The 27,766-nt window shown below is 37.7% G+C and overlaps 1 protein-coding gene across 1 annotated transcript in view; it reads right to left on the minus strand.

Moving 5' to 3' along the window:
• Window positions 1–5,073: 5,073 nt before the first annotated feature.
• Window positions 5,074–27,766, minus strand: part of LOC120519359 (eukaryotic translation initiation factor 4E type 3-like) — a 41,273-nt gene continuing 18,580 nt past the window's right edge. The window contains exon 3 of the mRNA XM_039742454.1: window positions 5,074–5,148. Coding sequence (XP_039598388.1) covers window positions 5,113–5,148 — 36 coding nt within the window. The 3' untranslated portion in view covers window positions 5,074–5,112. The remainder of the gene's footprint in view (window positions 5,149–27,766) is intronic.

Raw genomic sequence — 27,766 nt, forward strand, 5'->3', positions numbered from 1 at the left:
TTTCCTCGAAAGCATTCGTACAGATGCTGTTGGATTGGACTGGCGATTTCATGCATGTGTTTGTTTGATTTGCAAGGGTTTGATGGTTCTGAGCATGGAATCTAGCTGTAGAAGTAAATTTCACTGCATGTTTGCTTTATTTTGTAAGTATACCTCAAAGCTTGGTGAAATGCCGTGTCGACTCAGTGTGAGGGGACCGGTTTTGAAGAGGAGCCACTAGAAGCAGGGGGAGGGTTTGGAAGAGGGCCGAATAGGAATTGAAATGCCTTTGCGCTGTGGGCAGGACCGGTTTTGGGGTGGAAGCAGGACGAACCAGAAAAGAAACATATATAAGAGATTACTGTCAACTCAAATTAGTAGCATTTGGAATTCTGACAATTTTTGGGTCCAGTTACTGTTGTGAGCAGATGTCCTCCAACATAAGTGAATGATATGAAAAGCAAGCTAAGAAGTCATTTTTAATGATGTAAGCTTGGAATTCTGTTTAAAATTGAAGACTTCTAACTACTCACTGAGCATGAAACAACTATGCTTGGAAACACAGTGTCAAAGTCTCATTAAATTGTTTTCTTTATTTTCGTAAGTATTTGAAGTCTTGTTTTTGTGTTAATTGCATATAAACCCATACCACATTAAAAAATTGTATTTTAAACACTCTTCTCTACCAATTGCAGCTGTATGTAAATCTTAGATCAAACATTTAGGATAAAATGACTCTTTTTTAAAATGTTACCAACCCCTGCCTAAAATAAGCGTGTAATATAATCAGGCTACCCTTATTAAAACATTGTTGCATCTGTTGGGGAAAGATTGTGCGAACACTGACTTGATACCATGACATTCCCATAAGCTAACACAGATGCCACTTTTCTGGCTAGTCCACAGCTGCCGGCAGGCTTTTATTCTCAATGCCATGATATTAACTGTACCCTAGCATTGACCATTGGACACATCAAAATAATAAAACAAGCCTACCTGTCACTTGCATGCAGTTTTACTTTGCTCACTAATCTCTTCATGTCATGCTCTTACTAAATGACACATATTCCTTGTAATCCATGTCAAGACAGAACCATAAAGCAGCCACGAAAGGTGCTTAAACTCTTACAAGCCACACATGCTGGCAATGTGCTCCTCTACATTATTATTAATATTTTAACTTTTCCCATTGTAGTGCCTCTGAAAAACACAAAGTGCTTGTGACAATGTTGCATGGTTCTTGTAGCACTTAGTTGGCTATCTGCACTGCCAATGTATTGTGACATTTATTTAATTAACAGTTGCTCAGGTGTCAAGTAGGATTTTTTAACTACTGTTATTTATTTTCACAGTTGTATGGGCATTACAGGAAGGTATATTAAAAAAAGCATGTACAAACATGTATAACATCCAGAATTGTTAACCCAGTTCAAACATATTTGAATATTTACTTTTTTAATTAGAATATGGAATCCTTATTTTTGGCTAATTTAACAGTTCTACAGCACAGTCATGCTCCCCCCATTTTGTAACAGTAAAAGCATGGTGCCTCACAACAGGAGCTGTAACAGCACTGCACAAAGGTTAACAGCTGTAGTGAGTCCAGCAGCAATCGCAACGTTTTTTTTCCCCTTTCTTTCTTCTATTCTGTCATGGTATGTAAAATAGAATACATCAGATAGGCAACATTCTCTTCTGTTAGTAAGTCCAAAGCTCCCACATTTCTTAGACAACATTCTCTTCTGTTAGTGAAGTCCAAAGCTCCCACATTTCTTACCACTACTCTACAACAAGAGAGCACTGCCCATTTTACTAGGCTTTAGGGATGCAGCAGGCCTGTTAAGCATACATACAAAGTAATGACAGAGCTCTTTGTAACAGGCCCAAAGCCTGTATGTCATCAACTAATAAAGGTGCAGATTGGAGTTGAACTGACATCTTTGTGAGACTCTTTCAGGTTAAAAGCCAAAATATACACACAAAGACAAAGAGCTATAATTGAGCAAATGACAATTCTGATAGACAAAATAACACAACGGTGAGAATGCACGAAAAGGACTTTAATCCAATAGTGAAAGATTATACATTTCTTCAAAACTAGCTGCACCATCCTAAATAACGATTCTCAGGGAATCCTGTGGCATCTCTTTGAGGAACTCTGCTCTCAGACTTTCCAAAATGACATTAAGTACTCTCTGAAACTAAAAGCTGAGGGATCACTCTCCCTGGGAGCTGAAAGCTGATGATCTCTTCTCTTTGTGAATGGGAAAGGCAAGATCCAATCTGCCAATCCAAACACTGTACCAGTGGGCTAAGAAGACCAAAGTAGTTATTACTTCAGCATCTAAATGTCTTTTGCCATCTTTTTTCCCATGAAGGTGTAGATAACACAGCAAAAAGCCTACCTGAAAAAAGCATTGCACACCACATGCAAAGGGCCATATTACAAAGAGAAAAAGGGGCACTCTAACATAGAAGTATCCTCCATTTGAACATGAAGTAGCAACAATGTCATATAACATGGGGCATCATCTTTAAGGACTTGGTATCATTAAACTGTTTATCTGGGCCAATATAATAGAACTTAAAATAACCAATAAAAGCCAGACTCTTTCTGGGTCCTGCCTTGTATGTCAATATGTAGTTATCATACTCCTATAATCACTGTGCTTATCAATAAATTGATTTATTCTATTTCTTAAAATGAGTGTGCTTTAGTTATCTTGATACTAGCTGTCCCCCACGGCTCCACCCGGCGTAGTAGTGAAAAGGACAAACTTTAAAAATCAATAAACAAACAGGTATCATCACTAGCTAAGCGGAGCAAAGGTACACTCTGGACCATAAGGCTCATACTAATTCAGAGTGAGAAGGAACACTCAATAAAACTGAACAAAAAAAAAAAAATAATCAAGTGACAGTCGAATAAAGCAGATTCACCAGCGTTTGTGTGTCAGCTTTTATCCATCCAGATCAGAGAATGTCCAGTTCCATTGTCTCAAAACACCACTCACATCTACAGTTATTCCCAGTTTCAAATAAAAACTAACAACGTCAGATCCATGGGGTTGGGGGGGTTTGGGGGCTGTGGTAGTATGTATCGTTACCGCGACAGGGAAAAATGTGTGGGGGAATGGGGAAACACGCTAACTTTACAAGTACTATAAAGGTACAGCGCTGCTACAGACACAAACCAAATGTATGTGTTTATTGTATAATATTAACAATAACAGCAGCTCACTACTCAAAACGGTAAATATACGAGGCAATCAGGATCGAACCAGATCAGAAATTCTTACTGCTGTGCCACGGAAACTGTTGTATCATCCTTGAACCTTTTTGTGAAAATGTTTATTTGATCTTTGGACTTCAGGCTTCGCACATTATATAGTTTATGCCTATATTTTGTCATTTATTACTAAAATATGAAAAACATTTCGGTTTTAACAATGTGTTTACAAAGATTATTGTAGAAACAGAACACACATGAAATGCACATGTTCCAAATAACAATCTATTATTTCACTCTAAAACTCCAGCACTGAACTCCCAGATATTCAAGGCATGAGCTGGGAGAACTGTGTCATGTTCTGTGGCTGTGGGGGTTGGAATAGTAGGCTGCTTGCTGTTTGTCTTGATCGGCACATTTACAAGACAAAAGGCGCTGGGAGAAGTGAGAAGGGATTTAAGGTGGGCCAGATTTACAAGTTTTTACGTAGGCTTTGGTAATTCTAGTGTTAAGCTGAAGGTTGAGTTATAGCTACAAGTGGAATTTATATGAGGATGCTAGAGATGAGTTTTAACAGGCTTCTTGCAAGTATTTTTTAAAGCCTGAAAATGGTCAGATCAAGGATTTGAAATGATAAAAAGAAATTCTTAATAAGTAATGTGCATTGTATACGAGGTAAGTACACTTTAAAAGCATTTTTATTATTAACCTGTCTATGGATGTTATGCTTGTTCATATTTACTGCTGTGTTCTACTCACTAGATAGCCATATTTTAAATTTTTGTGCTATTACTATTAGTATTATGTATTACTACTATTAGTGTTGTCAATGTGTTATTTCAAAACACTGCGTTAAAATGTATTTTACACTCATGTCAGCAATCAACATAAAATTGCCAATGAGTGAAACAGTTTAAATGGAATACCACTCCAATGTATTTGAAATGGAAAGATCAGAAGAGAATTTGTGGTTTAAATAGAGATTTTCCTTTATCATACCCTAACAAGATCGTGGCCACTGCTAACAAGCTGATCTTGTTTACAGCCTCTCACCCAAACAGCTTTGGAGACAAAGGCTAAAATTATACATCAAAAGCACAACTTATGGTGAAAAGTACATGAATGCAAAATTTAAAACCTATGGTTTGAAAAATAAAGCAGTGCTTAAAGAAGAGAAATTGTTATCTAGTTCCAATCAGATCTACACAGAAGCTGTCCAAGTAGTAATACAAGCCTTACAAAACTACATAATTTCTTTTAGACCTATTAATGTCATTTGTGTTCCCTGATGCCATCCACTGGTGAAAGAAGTTCAAGTACATTACAACAACAAAGCGAGTTTAAGTCTGGTAGAATTTGTTCTCAGCAGTTTCTTCCCACAGAATTTGACATCTCTTATTCAATTCCAAACATTTTAAAATACATATATTGACTTTTAGAAACCAACAAAAAATGCATGTGCAAGACAAACTTCAAAACTACTTCACAACTCATTGTGTTGGGTGCATTTTCCAGTCTAAAAGGAAATACAAAGAAATGGCAACAACAGTATCAATAATGGTAAAATAAGTCATTTCAAAAGAATCCTGTGAACAGTGGAAAATACACATTAACTCTCAAAATATTTTTCAAAAAATACTTGTATACTAGTGTAAGGAGAATCAAATGGGAAAACAAATCAATGGATAAAACAAACTGTACTGTAACACAGAAAATGTGAACACAAGCACTTCTCTGTTTCCAGCAAACCTGGATAACAAATGAATGCTACTGGTAGCAGGTTTAGCATTGCAAAACACCCATAATGTGCAAAAAGTTGCAGAAAAATATTTTAACTGCATACTCACCACAGAGGCCGTCTTTCTCACGCATTAAGTGGTAACTACACCTCAAAGGCAAAGTAGTCACTGGAGGATATTATTATATACACTCCAAAAGCTCTGCAATGTGAAGAATAATACAATCAGTGACCTGTATCAAAAACACAATATGACATTAAAGGGCTGACATATTGACTGGGAACACAGTTGAAAACACTTTAAAATGTGCAACTCCACTCAGACTTAATTAAAATCATCTTCATTTGTTTCTATAATTTATACCAAATAGGAAACCAATTAAATGTATAAAGCTTAAAGAATGTATACAGGAAGTCAACTTCAAACATAATCCATTACTATGAGACTATTGTGTTTATGTTTGAATGCCTTCTGAAATAGGCAAATTAGCTGATGCTTCTTTATTTGGAATTCATTATTTCAAATTCCTGAAATAAGGTTCCCTTAATTACATGGTAATACAGTAATGACAATATAAGTGGAGTGGACACTGGGGCAAATGACACTGAAAGACTGCAGCTCCTTCAATGTTACACCTACTAGCATATTCAGAATAGATGGAAAAACTGAACAAGAATGATAATGACAATCTTAAAAATTGTAATTTGGAAGCAACAGGGTTGCTTTGTTTCTGCTCCAACATTGTGGATTGTTGCTTTCCAGAACTCTTACATTACAGCTCGACCAATACAGACTTTTTAGACCAGTAACAATATTGGTAAGTGGGCATAAAAAATCGATTATTGATAACTATTGTACCAATATTGTTAGTATGCTTAAGTATTAGTTTTTGAAGGAAACATGAATGAAAAGAAATACATTAAATGTCTATGGTTTTCAAAATAAATGTTTTAGTTGAACATTTAAACAGGTTAAATGACATGTACTAATAACATCCACTGTAAAAACTATAAGGTTCCTAACAGTTTCACAACACTGAAAGATGCTATTTACTTTAAATTGACTCTTATCTGTAAATTTGCTTAATCCTCATTAACCCCCACTCTCTGTCTTCTGCTTTCTGAAAAAAAGAGAAACCACTTGTTTTCTCAAAAGGAAAGCCTTAGTATTTCCAGTACACCATTTGCAGATTGCAGTGGAGAAAGCAGAAAATTAGAAAGACTGGGAGATTATGTTATTGACTGAAAATTAACAGAATAACTTTTACAGAATAAAATTTTAAAAACTGCCAGACCATTTACAGTTGAATATTTTAGGACAGACAACAATTTGTAAAGAATCTGCTGATTTAAGCAAAAGCAGGATTTTCCTTAAAAGAGAAAAAAAAAACTTGTTCAAAAATTAATATGACCAATCATTGCTGAGCATATAAAATTGTCTTTTGACACCAATTGCTTAAAGATGAAAAGAAAATACAAGATCACTGCTTCACAACAACTGAAATCATAATTACAATTTCAAATAACTTAATTTATTTAAAGTGAGTTGCACATAAACATAAAGAACATACACATACACACACACATACACACACAAATATTATCAAACCTGGTCAGTCTAGTTCAGAATCACAACAGAGATGGGAGTTTATCCAGCAGTACTGAGTGCAAAGTAAAAGACAGTTTGAGTTTTGCAGTAGCCTGTCCTATGAACGTTAGCAACTCCAAGACATGCACACAGATGACTCGTATATCTGCCAACGTTACTAACACTTGAAAGGGTTCAGAGGAGGAAATAAAACTATAAAGATATCGTTCATTACAGCCATCTGTTAAAATACAGCATTTCCATCTTGTAAGGATGTACAAGGATTTTTTCAGAATGTTAGAACAACTTAACCCCTGCACCAGCGAAGTAGGTATCTGTGAGACCACCACGTTTCAAACGTGACAGACGCAAACACACAGGCATGCAAAAATCTTTGCTTTCGATTGACATTTGGGCTTCAGTTTAAACACACTGACAGCAACATGTAAATTGAACAATTTATTTTTCTTCGGTTTTATTATTGAACAAAAGCACACTTGTTTTGTTATACCGTTTTGTGAAAGTGTATTTGATATTTGGACATCAGTCTTCACACATTAGGCACTTCATATCAACATTTTGTCATTATTACTATAACATATGAAAAATGTTTTATACCCTCTACATAATCAGTGCATTTATTTCCACATGTTGCACAACTTTACTCTATATGCTGCTTTGGAATACTCACAAAAGATTCCGAATTTGTAAAATGTAAAGTGTTATGCATGAGCCACAAACAGAAATAAAGTATAAAATAGCAGGTCCAGGTAAGTTAAATTGTTTATTTGTCTACTGCAGAAGTATCATCTATTTTAAATAAATTCAATAGAGTTTAAACAACAGAAAATAACACTATTCTCTGAGTAAACATCTCTTAAAGATGAAAAAATATCATTAACATGTACTGTATCCGACTCATAATTGAACCTTGGGACAAACCATCAGTAACTGGCAGATTAAGATGGAGTGAGCACTGCTATATTTTCACCCAAACACTTTCTTATACCCGAAAATGAAAGGTTATACAATACAATATAACAGTACATTAATGCATTTAAAAATAAATACATGGTAGTAAGTTCACAAACAGCATTTTAATTATGTAAGCTATTAAAGCAGTTTTCTTTTCATGGGAAGATAAATGTGGGAATGGACAGTGCAAAGAATGAAACACAGATGAGAAATGTTAATATGAAAGAATGTATACAGGCTGACTATTTAGAAAGGGTTTGTTTTTAATTTAAAACAAGAGAGAAAGAAGCTTTTAAAAGGGTTGACAGCAAGATGTGCCAACAACTTTCATCTTCAAACCACTAAAAAGACAGCTAATATTGGTCGGATGAAAATGCTAATTCATAGCTTTTCAAACAGATTTTGAAATCCCTGATTTTGAAGAAAGACATTTCCATTTGCCTTTGTGATTCATTTCCATTATGTGGTAATGTCATACAGTACACAATACATGGCCATATTTCATATTGGATCATGAAATTTGATAGAACAAAATACTGTCTCATGCCTATCATTGGGTGTGTCCGGAAACTACAACTTGTTTCTGAACTTTTGTGCCACCCAGGACCTTTCTTGCCGATATGCTGCATTACTTTTTTTTAGCATAGACCATTTATTTCAATCTTTAATAATCCTTAAGAAAAACTATTACAAGATACTGTTCATTTGTTTGCATTAGTAATATTTCTGTTTTCACTTTCATTTGTCATAAGCCTTATACTTATTTAAATTAGAGCTGGGTGAAATAGATTTAAATTAATATTGTATTTTGAACCAAAATGCAATATCTGAAATTTCACAACTAGTTCTCAAAGCATCTTCAAGATTAATAATCAGCACCATCCAGACATGTTTATACAGTAGAAAATGTACATTTTGTCACAATTATAATATGAAATATTAAAGACTTTTTTTCAAAATGTATTTTCATAAATAGCTGTGCCTCAAACAAACTGTCAGCATAAATTACATAAAACAAAAATGGTTGAAAAAAATATATCTCCTCTACTTATACAGTGATCCCTCGCTATATCGCACTTTGACTTTCGCAGCTTCACTCCATCACAGATTTTAAATGTAAGCATATCTAAATATACATCATGCATGTTTAGCTGGTTCACGGATTTTTGCAGACAATGGGTCTTTTAATTTAAAGTACATGCTTCCTCAGTTTGTTTGCCCAGTTGATTTCATACAAGGGGCGCTATTGGCAGATGGCTTGGAAGCTACCCAATCAGAGCATTTAATACGTATTAAATAAAACTCCTCAATGATATACGATGTGCTTCCCGAGCAGTGCTTGATTGTTTGCTTTTCTCTGTCTCTTTCACTCTCTCTGACATTCTCTGCCTGATGGAGGGGCTGTGAGCAAAGGGGCTGTTTGCACAGAGGCTGTTTGTTTAGAAGATATGGACGCTACTCTAAAAAATGCTGAAAGACTACCTTAACATTGCTCCCTTCTTTGCAGCTGCTTTACCGTGGCGCATACTTAAAAGCCCAACAGCACATATTGATTTTTTGATTGTTTGCTTTTCTGTCGCGCTTGCTCGTTCTCTGACATTCTCAGCTACACGCACTCCTTTGAAGAGAAGATATGTTTGCATTCTTTTAATTGTGAGAAAGAACTGTCATCTCTGTCTTGTCATGGAGCACAGTTTAAACTTTTGACTAAAGGGTGTTATTTCATGTCTAGAGGGCTCTAATAATGTTAAAAATCTTATTTAGAAGGTCGTAAACAGGTTTTGAATGCTCTAACTGAAAATATTAGATTTATAAATAAACAATCCTACTTCTTGGAAATTCATTTATCTGTCTGGAGCAGATCAACCGCTATAAACGAGGGTTTACTATATAACTGTGCGGAGAATATTTATAATAAGTGTGGGAGAGTTTCTAAGAGCTTAAAATATATAAAAATAACCATACAAACATATGGTCTCTACTTCGCGGATTTTCACCTATCGCGGGGGGTTCTGGAACGCAACCCCACGATCGAGGAGGGATTACAGTATCCGAGTTTCCACTGTATGTATTGCATTCAACACCTTGACTGTTCTGTTGGCATCAGTGTCTGCCAGTCCGCAAAAACTACACTAATCACATAACATAATACAGTACATCCAGAAAGTATCATATCAGTATTCACAGCATTACTTTTCCACATTTTGTCTTGTGTCATAGCCTCATTCCAAAATGGATTAAATTCATATTTTTTCCTCAGAATTCTACACACAACACCCCATAATGACAAGCGTGAAAAAGTTAACTTGAGATCTTTGCAAATTTTTTAAAAATAAAACAAATTGAGAAAGCCCATGTACATAAGTATTCATAGCCTTTGCCATGAAGCTCAAAATTGAGCTCAGGTGCATCCTGTTTCCCCTGATCATCCTTGAGATGTTTCTGCAGCTTAACTGGAGTCCACCTGTGGTAAATTCAGTTGATTGGACACGATTCGAAAAGCCACACACCTGTCTATATAAAGGTCCTACAGTTGACAGGTTCATGTCAGAGCACAAACCAAGCACGAAGTCAAAGGAATTGTCTGTAGACCTCCGAGACAGGATTGTCTCGAGGCACAAATCTGGGGAAGGTTACAGAAAAATTTCTGCTGCTTTGAAGGTCCCAATTAGCACAGTGGCCTCCATCATCTGTAAGTGGAAGAAGTTCAAAACCACCAGGACTCTTCCTAGAGCTGGCCGGCCATCTAAACTGAGCGATCAGGGGAGAAGGGCCTTAGTCAGGGAGGTGACCAAGAACCCGATGGTCACTCTGTCAGATCTCCAGAGGTCCTCTGTGAAGAGAGAAGAACCTTCCAGAAGGACAACCATCTCTGCAGCAATCCACCATCAGGCCTGTATGGTAGTGGCCAGACAAAAGCCACTCCTTAGTAAAAGGCACATGGCAGCCCGCCTGAGTTTGCCAAAAGGCACCTGAAGGACTCTCAGACCATGAGAAACAAAATTCTCTGGTCTGATGAGACAAAGATTGAACTCTCTGGTGTGAATGCCAGGCATCACGTTTGGAGGAAACCAGGCAACGCTCATCTCCAGGCCAATACCATCCCTACAGTGAAGCATGGTGGTGGAAGCATCATGCTGTGGGGATGTTTTTCAGCGGCAGGAACTGGGAGACTAGTCAGGATAAAGGGAAAGATGACTGCAACAATGTGCAAAGGCATACTGGCAACGGTTCATCTTTCAGCAGGACAACAATTATTTTTAATAAATTTGCAAAGATCTCAAGTAAACTTTTTTCATGTTGTCATTATGGGGTGTTGTGTGTAGAATTCTGAGGAAAAAATGAATTTAATCCATTTTGGAATAAGGCTGTAATATAATAAAATGTGGAAAAAGTGATGAGCTGTGAATACTTTCCAGATGCACTGTACATGTACATATTTTGTTGATTTGCATAAATTGTAATGTGTCCGATTATGTATTTTCTATTGTTTACTTTTTACAACTGTAACTGTCTGCATTATATGTGAGGGTTATTTATTATATAGCATTCACCAGCAAAGAAAGAAATGTGTTTGGGGACGGAAAACTGGTAATTTATATCCGGTGTTCTTCACCTGTTACTTATAAGAGCAGGGGATATGAATTTTTTAATTCTCAAAATAAGAAAATTAATACAATGCAAGAAGCCAGGGAGAGGAATATTAGCATAAATGACACCAGAGTCATACATACACAAATGACAATGGCCATATAATAAACAACAAATATTTTTGATTACTTTCAAGAATATTTTTCACATGAATAGTGCTAAAAGAGAAAGTGTATTGTTAATAAAATAATAATTTTCATTGAAAACAGGGTATAGATTCTTGAGATATCATTGCCAGTGTAAATGTTTAGGGTAAGGTTAGTGACACTGGAAAAAAAAATGATTTATAACAGTATCAATGTGATGATTTTTTAAAGGACATTATGAATTGTTACTTAACTTGGGTCACTTGCTTGATGGTGCTATATAAAGAATAAAGTAGTCAAAAAAACAAATCAATGCAATTACCTTGTCTCAAACACATTTTTAAAAATATAAACTTTTTCAAATGAGCTTCACTTTTGACAATACATTTTTCTAAATGAGTTTGCAAAGAGTTCAACATATCCCACTTTCCATTTAAAAATTCAATAGCCTAAGTGAATAAAGTAGCAAAATTATTCCAAAAAAATTCATACACAATTAACATTTTTATACGGTGACAGGATAAATCTTGACAAATAATTCAGTAAACAGTCCAAACTGAAAACTTTGATGCTACTGACTGACATCATGGTGAATTTAGACAGCTTGTTTTAACCTTTGAATATTTTGTGCTGTTCTTACAGTTCTCAATGGTCCAAACAAACAGGTTTTCTTTACATTACTAACAGATTAAAATTTATCAAATCACTTTAAAATAGTGTTGCAAGAAATCAATTCTCTTCCTTGTGGAAGTATGTTAAACAAAATGCAATATCCTCTTTGTAACTCTGCTTCAGATTTTAGATTCAATGTATGCAGTAACAGCAAACCTGCAAATAGTGCTTCCTGGTTGCAGAAACTGCTTTTAGTATACAACACTGCCAAGGCACAATATACGAGGGGGGTAGTGAATGTTAAAAAATGGGATTTTTTAGAAAATGGAACAAACTTTAACAAAACTTATAATGTCATTTCTCAACGTAGTCTCCACCCTTCTCAATGCACTTGTGCTACCTGCCTGAAAGTGCCTGGATTCCAGAAGAATAAAAGTTTTTTTCTTGACCTTGCAACCACTCATGCACGAGTTATTGTTGAACACCACAAGCCGAGGGGTATTACAGTCACTAGTGCAAGTTACTGTGACTTGTTAGAGACCAATGTGAAGCCTGCTATTTAATCCAAGCGGCAGGGGCTGCTGTCTCAAGGAGTCCTTTTGCTGCAAGGCAATGCCTGCCCACACACTGCTAAGAAAAGAAACCAAGGCTTGTCTGGAGAAACTGAATTCTGAGGTATTGCCACGTCCTCCTTATTCACCAGATTTGGTTATTGCTTATTGATAATGGCGCGCCCGTGCAGGGCTTACAGAGCTCCGAGTACGCGGTGTTTAGTGTTAATCTTTGTTCGTCTTTTTTAACTAGTATAAGTAAAAATGTAGATTTAAGTGATAGTAGTACGCAGACATACATTTACGAGCGGCAAATCCTACTAGATTTCCAAAGAAACTGCGCCGAAATATCCAGTGAGGTGACTGAGACGCTCCGCAGCCTTTGCTTAATTCGGCAGCCTGAGAAGCTGAGTTGGCGAAAACGCAAGCGCAGAGATCGGAAACAGAAACGAGGTAAACGTGGCGGTGTTCACACAAGGCTAAAAACTAACCCCACTAGACCTGCGATACCGTCTATTCTGCTTGCGAACGTCCGATCGCTGGACAACAAGCTGGATTATATAAAGCTGCAGCGGGCCAAGCAGTGGGAAATGAGAGACTGCTGCATCTTTATTTTCACTGAGACATGGCTCCAGGAAAACATTGCAGACTCGGCCATCCAGCTAGACGGACTGACCATCTTCCGAGCGGACAGAGACGCCTCTTTGTCCGTAAGACCAGCGGGCGGACTGTGTGTTTATGTGAACAGAGAGTGGTGTACGAACACTGCCTCAGTTGCGCGACACTGTTCCCCGCTGATAGAGGTTTTATCAGTAAGGTGTCGGCCTTTCTACCTGCCAAGGGAATACAGTTGCGTGATGGTGGTGGCCTTCTACCTCCCGCCTAGCGCAAATGCTAACCAGGCTAGCGAACTCTACGAGATCATCAGCAAACTGCAAACTAGCGCACGAGGCATTTTCATTATTGCTGGAGACTTCAATCATGCCAACTTGAAGTCAGTTCTCCCAAAATTCTCCCAGAATGTGAACTTTGCAACTAGAGAGGGAAGCTGTCTGGACAATGTTTACAGGAGCTCCTGACGCCTACAAGGCACTACCCCACCCTCACCTGGGCTGTTCAGATCATATCAGCGTTTTATGGTTCCTGCATACAAGTCCCTGCTAAGCGCACTAAACCAGCCCCAAGAGCATCAGAGTGTGGCAGGTTGGTGCGGTTTCAGCTCTCCAAGACTGCTTTGAATTGACAGACTGGGACATTTTCAGAGAGGCTGCTATGGATGGTGACTCCATCAATCTAGAGGAGTACACAGACTCTGTGACTGGCTACATCTCCAAATGCATAGAGGATGTTACTGTTACCAAGGATGTTACCACAAGAGCCAACCAAAAGCCCTGGATGACAAGAGAAGTGCACAAGCTGCTCAAGATCAGAAATGCAGCCTTCAGATCTGGAGACAAGGCTGCCCTCAGGGTGACCAGAGCCAACCTGTCTCGTGCTATAAGGAGAGCTAAGTGGGCATACGCGCAGAAGATCAACAAACAATTCAGCAGCACCAGAGACACACGTCGTATGTGGCAGGGTGTTCAGGCAATTACAAACTACAAGCCCAATCCACACAGCAGTGATGGTGATGCCTCCCTTCCAGATGAGCTGAACAACTTCTTTGCACGGTTTGAGGCACAGAACAAAGAGCCTGCGAGAAAAGCAACACCTCCCTCCACTGACCAAGCACTCTGTCTCTCCATAACAGATGTGAGGAGGACTCTATCCAGAGTCAATCCACGGAAGGCTGCAGGACCTGACAACATACCTGGTCTTGTGCTCAAAGAATGTGCAAGTCAACTGGCTGGTGTCCTCACAGACATCTTCAACACATCTCTGAGCCAGTCGTCAGTCCCAACATGCTTCAAGTCGACCACCATCATACCAGTGCCAAAGAAGTCATCAGTGACATGCCTGAATGACTACCGACCAGTTGCACTCACACCAATCATAATGAAGTGCTTTGAAAGGTTAGTCATGTCACACATAAAGACTAATCTCCCTGCCTCCCTTGACCCTCTTCAGTTTGCATACCGCTCAAACAGGTCAACTGAGGATGCCATATGCTCTGCCCTTCACATCTCCCTGACACATCTGGATAAAAAAGACACATATGTCAGGATGCTATTCATAGACTTTAGCTCTGCCTTCAACACAATCATCCCTCCAAAGCTGGTTGTAAAACTGAGCAGGTTGGGCCTAAACACCACCCTCTGCAATTGGATCCTGGACTTCTTGACAGAGAGGCCCCAGTCAGTTCAGATGGGCCACAACACTTCCAGCATCATCACACTGAGCACTGGAGCACCGCAGGGCTGTGTGCTTAGTCCACTGCTCTTCACCCTGCTGACTCACGACTGCACAGCCACGCACAACACCAATCACATCATCAAGTTTGCAGATGATATGACGGTGCTGGGACTGATAAGCAGGGATGATGAAAGAGCATACAGAGATGAGGTGAAATGGCTGTCCGCATGGTGTGAAGACAACAATCTATCTCTCAATGTCGACAAGACAAAGAGATAATCGTGGACTTCAGAAAATCACGCCCTGCCCACATCCCGCTCAGCATCAACGGTTTAGATGTGGAGATTGTTAGGAGTACCAAGTTCCTCGGTGTGCACTTAACTGAGGAACTTACGTGGACACATAACACCTCATCACTAATCAAGAAAGCCCAGCAGAGACTACACTTCCTGAGGCGGCTGAAGCAAGCACGTCTTCCCCCTTCCATCCTCACCATGTTCTACAGAGGCACCATTGAGAGTGTCCTGACCAGCTGCATCACTGTCTGGTATGGCAACTGCAACATATCCGACCGCAAGCGCCTGCAAAGGATAGTGAAGACAGCAGAGAACATTATTGGGGTGCCCCTCCCTTCACTACAGGACATATTTTACAAACGCAGTGTCCGCAAGGCCTGCAGCATTGAGCAGGACCCCTTACACCCCTCACATGGACTTTTCACACTTCTGCCATCCAAGAGAAGATACTGCAGCATCAAAGCCAAATCTGCCAGGCTGCAGGAGAGTTTTTACCCCCAAGCTGTTAGACTCCTTAACACCAGGCTGCCCCTGGGACCTTCCACAGGCCTCAACCACCACTAAAAACAGAACTTTTATACATGAAAACCACAGTCCTGCAAAGATGTGTGTGCATGTAGAAAAGAACTGAAAATCTCATACTGACCTTTAAGTATTTTGACACTCTTGATATCCTTATGCTATGAAACATTCTGACCGGTCATTGTTTACACACATCTTAAACAACTATTATCATACACTGATAATTTCTGTATTATCTATATCTATTATTTATTATTCATTTATTTATTATATTACATATCTTACACATCAATATTGCTGCTACTTCTTTGTCCTATCTTTGCACAATGTCTTGTCTTGTTTGTGTTTTAATTTTAAATTTTTAAATTTTTATTCTATTTTTAATTTACTATTTGCACATCATGTTGTTACACTGTGGACCCTGAGCTTCGCAATTTCGTCTATCTGTATACTTGTATATGGTTGAGATGACAATAAAGTTCACTTTGACTTTGGTACCATGTGATTTCCACCTCGGGTGGCACGGTGGCGCAGTGGTAGCACTGCTGCCTTGCAGTAAAAATACCTTGGTTCGCTTCCTGGGTTCTCCCTGCATGGAGTTTGGATGTTCTCCCCATGTCTGCGTGGGTTTCCTCCCACAGTCCAAAGACATGCAGGTTAGGTGTATTGGCGATCCTAAATTGTCCCTAGTGTGTGCTTGGTGTGTGGGTGTGTGTGCCCTGTGGTGGGTGGGCACACTGCCCGGGATTTGTTCCTGCTCTGTGCCCTGTGTTGGCTGGGATTGGCTCCAGCAGACCCCCGTGACCCTGTGTTAGGATGTAGTGGGTTGGCTAATGGATGGATGGATTTCCACCTTTTTGGACCACTTAAAAACATCTGGGTGGTTGTCGATTCAAGACAGATTACAACATGAAGAAAGCAGTGCACGAGTGGTTGTGAGGACAAGACAAAGCCTTTTCATTCTGCTGGAATCCAGGCACTTCCAGGCAAGTGGAGCAAATGCATTGAGAAGGCTGGGGACTAAATTGAGATATGGCGTTTTCAGTTTTGTTAAAGTTTGTTCCATTTTCTAGTAAATCCCATTTTCTAACTTTAGCTTGACTCCCACTTGTATAATGCCACTCTAAATACTTGCACTTTATTTATACCCTGAAAAAACCACATTCTTGTGCTGCAACTGGTATTTTCATTTCAACATTTTAACTTTTTAAACTAGCACAGCAATCTTTCCCAAATACTGTATGTCATTCTCTTATCCTTTTAAGCCAGCTGGACTGTGTAACTGTGAGAGGGGAAATGGTATTGTGGGGAACTTTTTTTTTTATTTCGTGTCATTCAACAAAGGTTACAGGACAATATGGTAATAAATATTAATGTAAAATGAATGTGCTATTATTCTATGTGCTATAGTGTAATCATGAAGCTAAATTCAGTAGCAAAATAAAAAATACAAACTCAAAATGTGAATAAATCGGTAGTAATGCAGTTTACCCCATAACTGATACATTGGGGGCGTGGGTGAGGTGAACTACAAAGGTTGTTGTTTTAATTCAAAACATAGCAGACTATATGCAAAATTAATAGAGGGCATATGTTGTATGGCCATGTTTGTTGTGATGCGAGTTAATTGTTATTTTAGTTAACTGTTCATTGTCAAAGTGCGAGTATTTTTAAGGCACAAGCTAAACAGCTGAAATTATGTTTTGAAATGCGGAAAGTCATTGCAGCTCAGTCCTCCTGCTGCTTGTCCACTCATACGTTATGCGGTAGAACAATAAAACACTTCATATAACTTTGCTTAGCAAGGACCTGTTTTGCTGAGAAAGGAGTAGGGCAGTTTACAGGCACATCATGCATCTCAATGGCCTCTTTTTATGCACGAATGTTGTTTTATCCCTATTTGTTCTAAAATTCCCTCTTCTGAGTCTTGCTCTATTTTTTTTTTTTGTTTTTCCTTCTAGCACTCACCACTGCCAGGTGAAATGGGAGGTGTCAATGTTAATACTCTTACAAGGAGCTCTGGAGATTCTATGGATTTTACATGCAGAGGTAGTTGTGGAAAATCAAATAAAAGTGCCATACATTGTGATCCGAGTTTTTCCATATAGATTTTTATTAAATATTAACAATTGAGAAACTGCTCAGCCCTAATGTAAACACATTGTTAGAACTAAAAGGTTAATTATTTTAAAGCATAACATTTCAAAAGTTAAATTTTTCAAGCAGCTCTGAGAAGAACAATTGAGCAATAAAAACCACTAAGCTCAATAGTTCAGTTTTCCATACAGCACTTACTTTTTTGCAGTTTTAACAGATACCCTTATCCTCCTGCATAGATCACTGCAGAATTTTCACATTTTCTAGGTTAACAGTTATGTCTTGATCTGTCAATTTCAATTTTTTGATATCTGAGCCCCTTCAGTCATTTTTTTTTTCACCCACTCTGGTTTCTTATGTCATGCTTTTGCTGGCTCTCCGGATTACTTATGGCTTAAGATACAAGTGAAAGTGTGGCGCATTACAATTGATACTTGGAGTATAAGATCCATGATAAGTAAGCTTGCAGAAATTTCAGGGTTGGGAAAACAGATGTACGATTTGACCAGGAAACATGGTGTAAGAGAGTGAATGCTACAGAGAATAAAAAAAGGTTTCATATTAATATTTATGTGTACCACAGAAGAGAAGAAATGGTGTGGGAGGTGTAGTGAGGAAAGAACTGAAGGATAAGGCAATATAAGTTGGAGGGTTAGAGATTAATTTTTATTTAAATTTCTGAATTATAATTTTACATTACTAATGTAACATGAGCATATGCACCTCAGATGGGATGTCAAGAAGGAGAGGAGGAGGCATTTACAGGGGTGCCAGAGTCAGAAATGAGGTTGGTAACAGGTGGACTGAGAACTATCATGAGGCAGATATGATTGGGGAAATGGGAGAGGTAGTGATAGAAATGAGGATGAATATGATAAATACAGGTTTAAAAGAAGAAGAAAGAAAATGGTAGAATACATTTTAGAATTGGTACAGCTCTTTGGCTTACTGTGCATGAATACCTATTTTTAGAAAGCAAAGCAGCACCTGATAACCCATGAGAGTGGAAGTTCACAGGCAGATAGATTACATTCTGGTGAGAAGAACTGACAAAATCTGAAGAGAACCGTAAAGTAATACTGTTGCAGGCTTGTGAGAAACAGCATAAGCATCTTGTAACAGTCTTGAAGATGAAAGGAAACAAATCTAATAATATGAAGGAATAAAACAGTTAGCAGTTGAGGGAGAACATATAAGAGAGAAAAAAAAATAAAAAAATCAGCTGAGTATTTACAAAGGGGATAGAAGGGAGAATATCTGGAGAAAAATTAGAATACTGTGCATAGAAAGGGCAATCATGACAGTAGGATTATCAAGAGGATATGGAAGTGAATGTAGAACACCACAGTAGAGGAAAGCAGAGAGGTGTCAAGGGCATTTGAAGATTGTAAAGTGTAGCACAAGATTAATGAATCTGGGTTTTATACGTACATTTGTATGTGCTTTGTTCAGAATTTATTACCACGGTGTAATGGAAGGATTTTTCTAAAGAGAGGGGGGGGATCAAGAGAGCAGATGGGCGTTGGTCGCTCAGCGCGAAACCCAGCTGCATTACTAATGTTTTGGGAGAAACAGCCGGGAATGTTCTAAAGATACAGCCAAGGCTATGTAAGGAGTTGTTTTTCACTTCGAGAAGCTTTTTTCACATGTAAGCATATTACTGTACTGTGTCTTCTGGTATCAAGCACTAGTCTCAAGGCCGAGTAGAAGAAAAACATAGCGCCGTGTCCCGTGGAAGGAGGAGGTGAGAGAAACTGATCACTTCTGCATACACTGCTTCCACGTAGGCCGCTTTTGGGCAAGGACACATAATTAGTATATAAGGGAAGGTTTCGCCCTCAGTTTCTTTGGATGCTCAACCGTGGGGAAAGGCGCAACCGCCCGGTATCTGATAAAAGGCACACGGGGTTGATCCTCTGACGAGACTGACATGGCTCCCTCAGTCTACTGGTCTAGGATGATTGCTCTGGGTCTTTTGATGTATGTTACTGTATGTATGTATGTTATTGTAAGTATAAGTTTGTCTCTTTAAGCATATATATTTATTTCTATAACCCATTCATATGTATTTATATGTTATAATTGAATAAGTAAATTTTATTTAAGTAACGGACCTCTTCTCTCTGATTCTTTGCCTACTTATGTTCTAATCCCTTGAACCATTTTCCCAAATCAAAACATTTTGGCGTCACTTGCAGGATTTTGGGGAATCTGGTAAAATATTGAACTGTTAGGTGAGGCAAAGGAAATCAGAGATGCTTAAGAAGAAGAATAAAGACCCTGAGGCAGCTCCTTTACCTCTTCCCGGCTGGGAGGAAACGGTGTGGGAAAACTGCGCCAGAGAATTGAGATGTGGGGGGTGATCAGCACAATATTGGCAGAAGTTGAATCCCCCAACACCAGTGAATGTACGAGCTGCGCTTAAGAAATGTCAGGTGTCTGAAAAAGAACCCATAACGGGCTTGCAGACGCGGGGGTGGGTTTTGTTAACTGCGGTTAAGAATTTAGACGGCTTGGTAAGCGAAAAGGAAAGGGAGATTAGCAAGTTGCAAAAGGACTTGGTGGATGCGTTAGGGCGGGCCTCAATGGCTGAATCCCAGGTAGCTGTATTATTGCCGCGGGTACAGCGGGCCGAGGGGATGACGGATGAGGCAGCCTTATGCATAGCCAAGATAAATACCTGGCTATGCAAACGAACTTGGTGGGTGCGTTAGGGCCTCGATGGCTGAATCCCAGGTAGCTGTATTATTGCGCGGGTACAGCGGGCGAGGGATGACGGATGAGGCAGCCTTATGCATAGCCAAGATAAATACCTGGCTAAAAATTTGCGAGCAGCTAGCAGTACACGTAGCAATGTATAAAGAGAATGCCATATAGATTAAGCAACGATCGCTCAGTGTTAAAGTGTGTGGTGGTGCAGTAGTTAGCACTTATGCCATGATTCGAGTTTATTTGTGATTTATGTTGAAGCTTACATGTTGTTTGTTTTCAGTTAATATTCTCAATGACAGTTTAGTCTTTTTGACGAGAGTGCCGTTCTGCTGTAGTATCGAACCGCGTGATTTCTTGATAGTTGGATTTACCCTAATTGTCGCAGGAATGGATCACCACGGAAGCAATTCCTCGTTGTCGCCGAGTCATTTCGCCAATGGAGTCTCCTTGATCTAGAAACCAGCGCCGTTTCGAGCTGAGTAGAATCGTGTTACAGTTAACATCCGCTAACGTCATGAGAGGCTGTTTTATATTATAGTCTGATAAGTAAAACAGCCTTTAGAAAAATGTAGGAGGATAGCACCAAAAAGAAAAATTAAGCGATAGGAAAATGTTTGAGTATATAGATTTGTGTGCAAATATGTATATATCTGTACTTATATTTGTGGGGAAAGAATAACAAGCGTTGAGAAGAATATAATGCAAAAAAAAACGTGCACTGTATTTAACTTCAAAGGTACCTGGCGCTAATGTCTGTGTATATGAATATGTCTGTGCTGAACTTATTCAATGTGTGTGCCTGTATACTATGTGTATGCCTGAGCATTAATTGTTCTCTGTGTGTGTGTAAATATGTTTGTGCTAAAAATGTGTGAGCGTGCCTGTTATTTGTTCCGTGGGTGCGTGCATGTGTTTGGGAGTAAGAAAGCAAAAACATGGAGACTTCTGGGTAATGTAGTTCAATTATGATTTGCTGAAGCTGCCGTGTGCATATAAACTTCCAGAGCTCTGAGTAAATATGGGTTAAAATAAATGTGAGTATGAGTAACATTTGATAAAATGAAAAATGCATTCACTTTTAATAATAAGTGATAATAAGTGACAAAACTGAGGTAAAGTTGAATGTGTTAAAACAATAGTTTGGGTGATTTTGTGTATGTTATATAGTGTATTAAAGGGATCCCTATGTGTGTATGTTAAAGAAGTTTCAGTGTGTTTAAAAGTACGTGTAAAAACATGTGGTGCTGTTTGCAAGAATGAAATAATTGATATTATTATGTGTAGGAATGTGAATGTAAATGTTGAAATTAAAAGAGCTCTTAATTCTAAATTAGGAAAGATATGAACAGATGGTGTAAAAGGTCTCCAGACTAAGCATATTATATGAGCTCCCCTTTTATTTGAGTACTGGCCAGACTCTGATAAAAGGGAGGATTTTAATTAAAATGAGTAAATTTCGATGGAAGGAGACATTCTTTTAGCAAAATGAAGCTGAAGAAAAACAGGGATAAGGAGGGATAACTAAGAGAAAAATAGACTGTGCTCTTTGGAGTCAACATTCTGAAAAACGTGTAATAAAACATCTGGAAGATAGCAATGAAAGAATGTGCAAGATCAACTGTCTTTGACAGAAGGTTATGGGGAAAAGAAAATCAGTGTATATAATTGAAGTAGATTTAAAGTATTTTCTTAGTTTGAGATTCTGGGAAAAATTTACCTGATAAAGAAGTGGGTTCTTCATTCTAAATATGGGTGGAAATGTGCAAATTTCATAGAGGGCCTTATAGTAAATAAATAAAGGCACATTTTGCATTATAGGGCATTCTAATATATTGATTTCTTTCCTTATTTCCTTTGTGTGTAATATTGACATGTTTGTGTGAAATACAGTGGAATACTGGTATCACAACAAAACTAATGGAAGGTTCACTTTTATATTTTTGATGCATTAATGAAATATTGAATGAGACATTTTATTAAGATCCAAATGTAATGTGGTATTTTAATAATTAGTAATAAATAGAAAGAAATATTACTTAGGATACATGTATAGAAACTTTAAAAATGAACACTTTGTGTAAAAAGAAAAATGTTTTTAGGACTTTTGCATAATTGAACAATGGTTTGTGATTAGATACATGGGGAAGAAATGTGGAGCCTAACTTTTGTTATATTTAATGTCACTAAGGAAAAGATTAAGAATTTACCCATCTAGATTGTGGATTTCTTTCTTGACTCTGCTTGATATGTTAAGAATGAAAACAGCAATATTGACACAAGTGTCAATAAGGGGGGAGTATTGGTATAAGTATGTTTAATTTTATTTAAATTTTACATTTTGAAACCAGTTTAAATTTTGGAACTTTTTAATTATTAGGAACAAATGCAGATAATTTGAATATTATGTCAATGTTATTGGGGCCAATTTTTGTAATGATTTATTATTGAGTACTTTTCCTTTTGTAATACATTGATTGACTTTATTTTAATAATGACTTGGGACATGTTTTTTAATTGAGTGGAAATTGCAACGCAGCCAAACTGGAAACAGCTATAAAGGAGGACTTGAACTTTGTGCTTATCAATTTAAACTTTTACTCTGACTGTTTAAAGACAAATTGACTTAGACAAGCACAGACTGGATTGAACTGACCATTTGTTTCACTGCTAGCAATATTTTTAATAGGGGTACCCCCAACGAAACAGATCTGACATCTTATGATCCATAAGTAGCTACTAATGAAGAATTAATAGGCTGACTATTTAAATGAGCGTTTTTAAGTCTTTACGTCTGCAGGTGAAAGCTGTTTTTTCCTAGTGCATCGTAGATGACAGCATTTGAAGATGAACCAGAGATTGGGCTGTGATAAAGGTCTGCAGATAAACTAATTATCTGACTCCAAGGAGAACCCAGCCATACCAAAGAGGGAATCAAGTCATGAATCAGGCCATCGATCAGCTGACTACTGGACAACGCACCTTGATTCCAGTTCCAGGCATCATGGATACCTCCTGCCAAGAGCTTAATTATGCTGGTGATGTTTGAGCCCAAAAGATCATCGTAGATTCCGAATCATAGATGACATCTGCCTACTTGGGTCCTTTTTGCTTGGGATGTTGGACCCCAACACCTGCTTTGGTCCTTATTAGAGAAGAAAATCTGTCACACTTTTACTCTGCAGGGCTCAATGTTCTTGCTGGAGCCTGCTTTGACTGTCCACTTGTTTGACAAATGGCAACATCTTTTGGGTTAAAAGTATTCGAACGTGAGGTATGAAAGATATAGAAGGGAAAGCTAATTATTTGTAAACAAAGCAGAATATAGGGATTCCTAAATAATATGTATTTAATGAATGTTTGTATTAATGGGAATACTATATAATTTGTATTTTTAGATAAATGTTTTGATATGCCTTCTGATATTTTGTATGAGATAATAAGTCACCTTTAAGGACCAATGATTTGGTTATTTGTAAAGTTAATCAGAATTGAGTCTAATCTAACATAAGGGATCTATTAGAGATTGTTAAGTGATTGTCATTGAAGGGACAATGCACTATTACTAGTCAGGGTCAGTCCAGTTTAGATATTTTAGGTTATTGATTGTAGTGTTATAGCAAATAATGTAGAGCTTTACATTTAGGTACATTTATTTAATTAAAAAGAATAATAGTAAGCATATGGGATGACACACAACTAGTATTTTGGGGATAGAGGACACATACTATAGGTCAGAACATCCATAGCTTTTAGAAGAGGATAAAACAGTTTAGGCTAGCATGTTGATGGTGATACAGGTCAAATGATTAACATCATGGCTTGATGAGTATGGAAATCAGTGAAATGAAGTAATAATTTGGCCCATAGGAGATGGAGTGTCTTATACATACAGTGGTGAGTGTGTGGTCTGTGAATTAAAAAGCCCAGATGAAGTTTGAAGATCTCTGAAGATATGAATCCTTAATAAGAAGCTTGGGTATAACCCTTGAAATTGAAATGAATGTGACCTCAAAAATGACCCAGTGATTTGCATTTTGGAAGGTAGTGCTGACATCTTCGAAGGGAGGATTGACACCTACTGTCCACAAAATGGTTGCATTAATGTGATAAAGGTGGCTCAAGGTTGAGACCACAGCTGGGTGTATATTTGGGCAATTTTATAAATGAGTGTGTTAAGATGTGAACATGGTGAGGTGTGTAAGGACTTTATCTCTGATTATCATTGTGCACAGCGGTGACAACCTAAAACTGAGAACTTTTGAGTTATTTAAGATAAATATTTATGCCATCTGTATCATCACCAACAATATTAATTAGTATTAGCTTTATTTGAACCTGGGAATCATGGGGGTTCATGTTAGTGAAGCAGAAATTATTCTCTTAATGGTATTGTTATATATATATTTGAATGGTATGTTGTTGCTTATTACCAGTTTCTTAATTAGTTATTGCTAGAGTTGCTGTCAAACAGGTGTGCACCCAATTTCTTGAACCATGGACACCTTCAGTTAAAGATTTTTATTCTTTTCTTGATGACAATGTGGATGATGAAATACCAAATCAAAAGAAACTCCTTGGGTGAAGTGCTAGTAACCGCTCCCCAGGAGGTGACCCTCTATGCACAAAGTACCTGGGTTGAAGAAAATTGTAATTTCACTGGAAAAATATTTCTCCAAGCGAAGAAAAAGCATTTATTATGGATAATTGTTTTATTATTATTGCTTTAATGACTATATTTAACTGTTATGTATTTTGTGCTTCTGAAAAATTGCAATCAGAACAAGAAGGGCAAGCGCTGGGTTTGCGCTGAGCGAGGGCGAATGTAATGGAAGGATTTTTCTAAAGAGAGGGATCAAGAGAGCAGATGGGCGTTGGTCGCTCAGCGCGAAACCCAGCTGCATCACTAATGTTTTGGGAGAAACAGCCGGGAATGTTCTAAAGATACAGCCAAGGCTATGTAAGGAGTTGTTTTCACTTCGAGAAGCTTTTTTCACATGTAAGCATATTACTGTACTGTGTCTTCTGGTATCAAGCACTAGTCTCAAGGCCGAGTAGAAGAAAAACATAGCGCCGTGTCCCGTGGAAGGAGGGGGTGTGAGAAACTGATCACTTCTGCATACACTGCTTCCACGTAGGCGCTTTTGGGCAAGGACACATAATTAGTATATAAGGGAAGGTTCCGCCCTCAGTTTCTTTGGATGCTCAACCGTGGGGAAAGGTGCAACCGCCCGGTATCTGATAAAAGGCACACGGGGTTGATCCTCTGACAAGACTGACATGCGGGCTCCCTCAGTCTACTGGTCTAGGATGATGGCTCTGGGTCTTTTGATGTATGTTACTGTATGTATGTATGTTATTGTAAGTATAAGTTTGTCTCTTTAAGCATATATATTTATTTCTATAACCCATTCATATGTATTTATATGTTATAATTGAATAAGTAAATTTTATTTAAGTAACGGACCTCTTCTCTCTGATTCTTTGCCTACTTATGTTCTAATCCCTTGAACCATTTTCCCAAATCAAATCACACGGCAATGGCAGCAGTAACAATAACAACGAAAGCCATCCCATTTAAGAAGGAAAAAAAAAAATCATAACAGTACTATGGTAACTTTAATGTATATATAAGGAATCATTAAAATCCCTGAGGAGCAGCCACCATATTTTCTTTAGTCTAGTTAGTGAGTCAATACTAATGTGCAAAGTCCTCATTAGTATAGCTAGCCAGATCATCAGTCAAGAAAAGCTTACATCCTTATTAGCCATGCATGCTGGCAGGACACGTCAATAGTAACCGTGTTTTTAATTTCTTTTTTTTTTTTTTTATATATACTCACAGTAAGTGTTAAGTATGAAGAACTTTTGACTAATGCATTGTGTACTACCAAATACACTTAGTGCACTCTGTAATGCACATATGAAGTGTAGACAAAATCTCCATGATTTATTAAACACTGTAAAGGCAGTCATTATGTTATTATCCCCTAGCTTTTTGCTGAGAGATGAAGGCACTGTGAGTCTATTCATGTCTCACAAATGAAGTAACCAAATGTACTAAATGCTCCACTGTAATTATCTTTAAGTATTTAGTCCTCATTGAACTTTTCATTTAGATGTTTTTATTCACAGCCAAAAAACAAAAAAACTGTAAAATGAGTTTGAGTGTTTATCAAGAAAGTGCAAAGTTAATAAACAACATGCAGCAAAATTTTAAACAAATTACAAGAGGCACAGAAGCAATTAAGTTGAAAAATACAAATGGTGCAAAGTAGACAGAATGTACAGATCCATCTTGACAAGTTTGTGGCATAAGACACTAGCTGAGTGCTGCAAGCGTAAGCTATCCATCAAAGAACAATAGGTGGGTTTACACTAAATGGGATATTTTTTCACCTTTACAGAGGCAGCAAAATGGAAAAAGCTTACTCAATAATTTTAGTAATGCCTCATTGTTTTAGGCATATCAAGCCTGCATCTACTAAGGAAAGAGACTAAAGATGCGTCACGTCGGTTGAAATAGCTAAATATGCATAACAGACTGGAATGATTCCTTAAAGTGGGTATTTAAAAGAGTTATAAATACAAAGAAAATCAAATTATTAAAATTATTTTCCATTTTCTTTACTAATAATGTCTTAGCAAAAAATAATTGAGGATTCAGACTTTAAGAGTAAATCAAAACAGGGTCAGATGCAGAACGTTACTTTTACGGCCTAGACAAATGTTTAAAATCTGATCTATGTAACACTTATAGATTGAAAAAGAAAGAAAAAAACAACAATAAAGACAGCAGTGGGTTAATTAAAAAACAAAAAACAAAAATAGAAAAACACTAGTGTCCTCTCCTGGCTTTCAGCATTCACTGTAACTGGAATAAACACCCACATGTAACTTTCTACATTAGAATGATTGCACCTTTACTGTTAGCACATAGGAAGACACTCTACATGGGTGTAAACAACAACTCCGAACCTGAATCCTAAATATACTGCAAACTGTCATATGTATAGAGATTTTGATTTTCCCGGGGGTTGTTGGGTCCTGAAGGATAGAGTAGTGGGATGGCTAAGACTCTGTAACTCATACTACAAGACTACCTGTTCACAAGAGTCAATCCTTTCTCTAACATATTGTATAACCACAAACAGGTAAATTAACTGAAAATAGTTGTAGTATATCCTGATCTTTTAAGAAAACAAAGATAAATGCTTTACCCAAATATACAATCATAATGATAAAAAGTAAGTTCATGGTAAGCTCTGGTTATGTCAGGCTTACATAGACACTGCAGACAAGCCAGAAAAAAAAAGCTTACAAAAACTATCCATCGATTTATTGAACTCCACTCAGTCATACACTTTTCTTAATAAGCATATACCTATTAATGCTATGGAGACCCAGAGCCCATCCTTATAGCAAATCAAGAATCAATCCT

This window comes from Polypterus senegalus, unplaced genomic scaffold, assembly GCF_016835505.1.
Source record: "Polypterus senegalus isolate Bchr_013 unplaced genomic scaffold, ASM1683550v1 scaffold_2024, whole genome shotgun sequence".
Lineage (NCBI taxonomy): Eukaryota > Metazoa > Chordata > Cladistia > Polypteriformes > Polypteridae > Polypterus > Polypterus senegalus.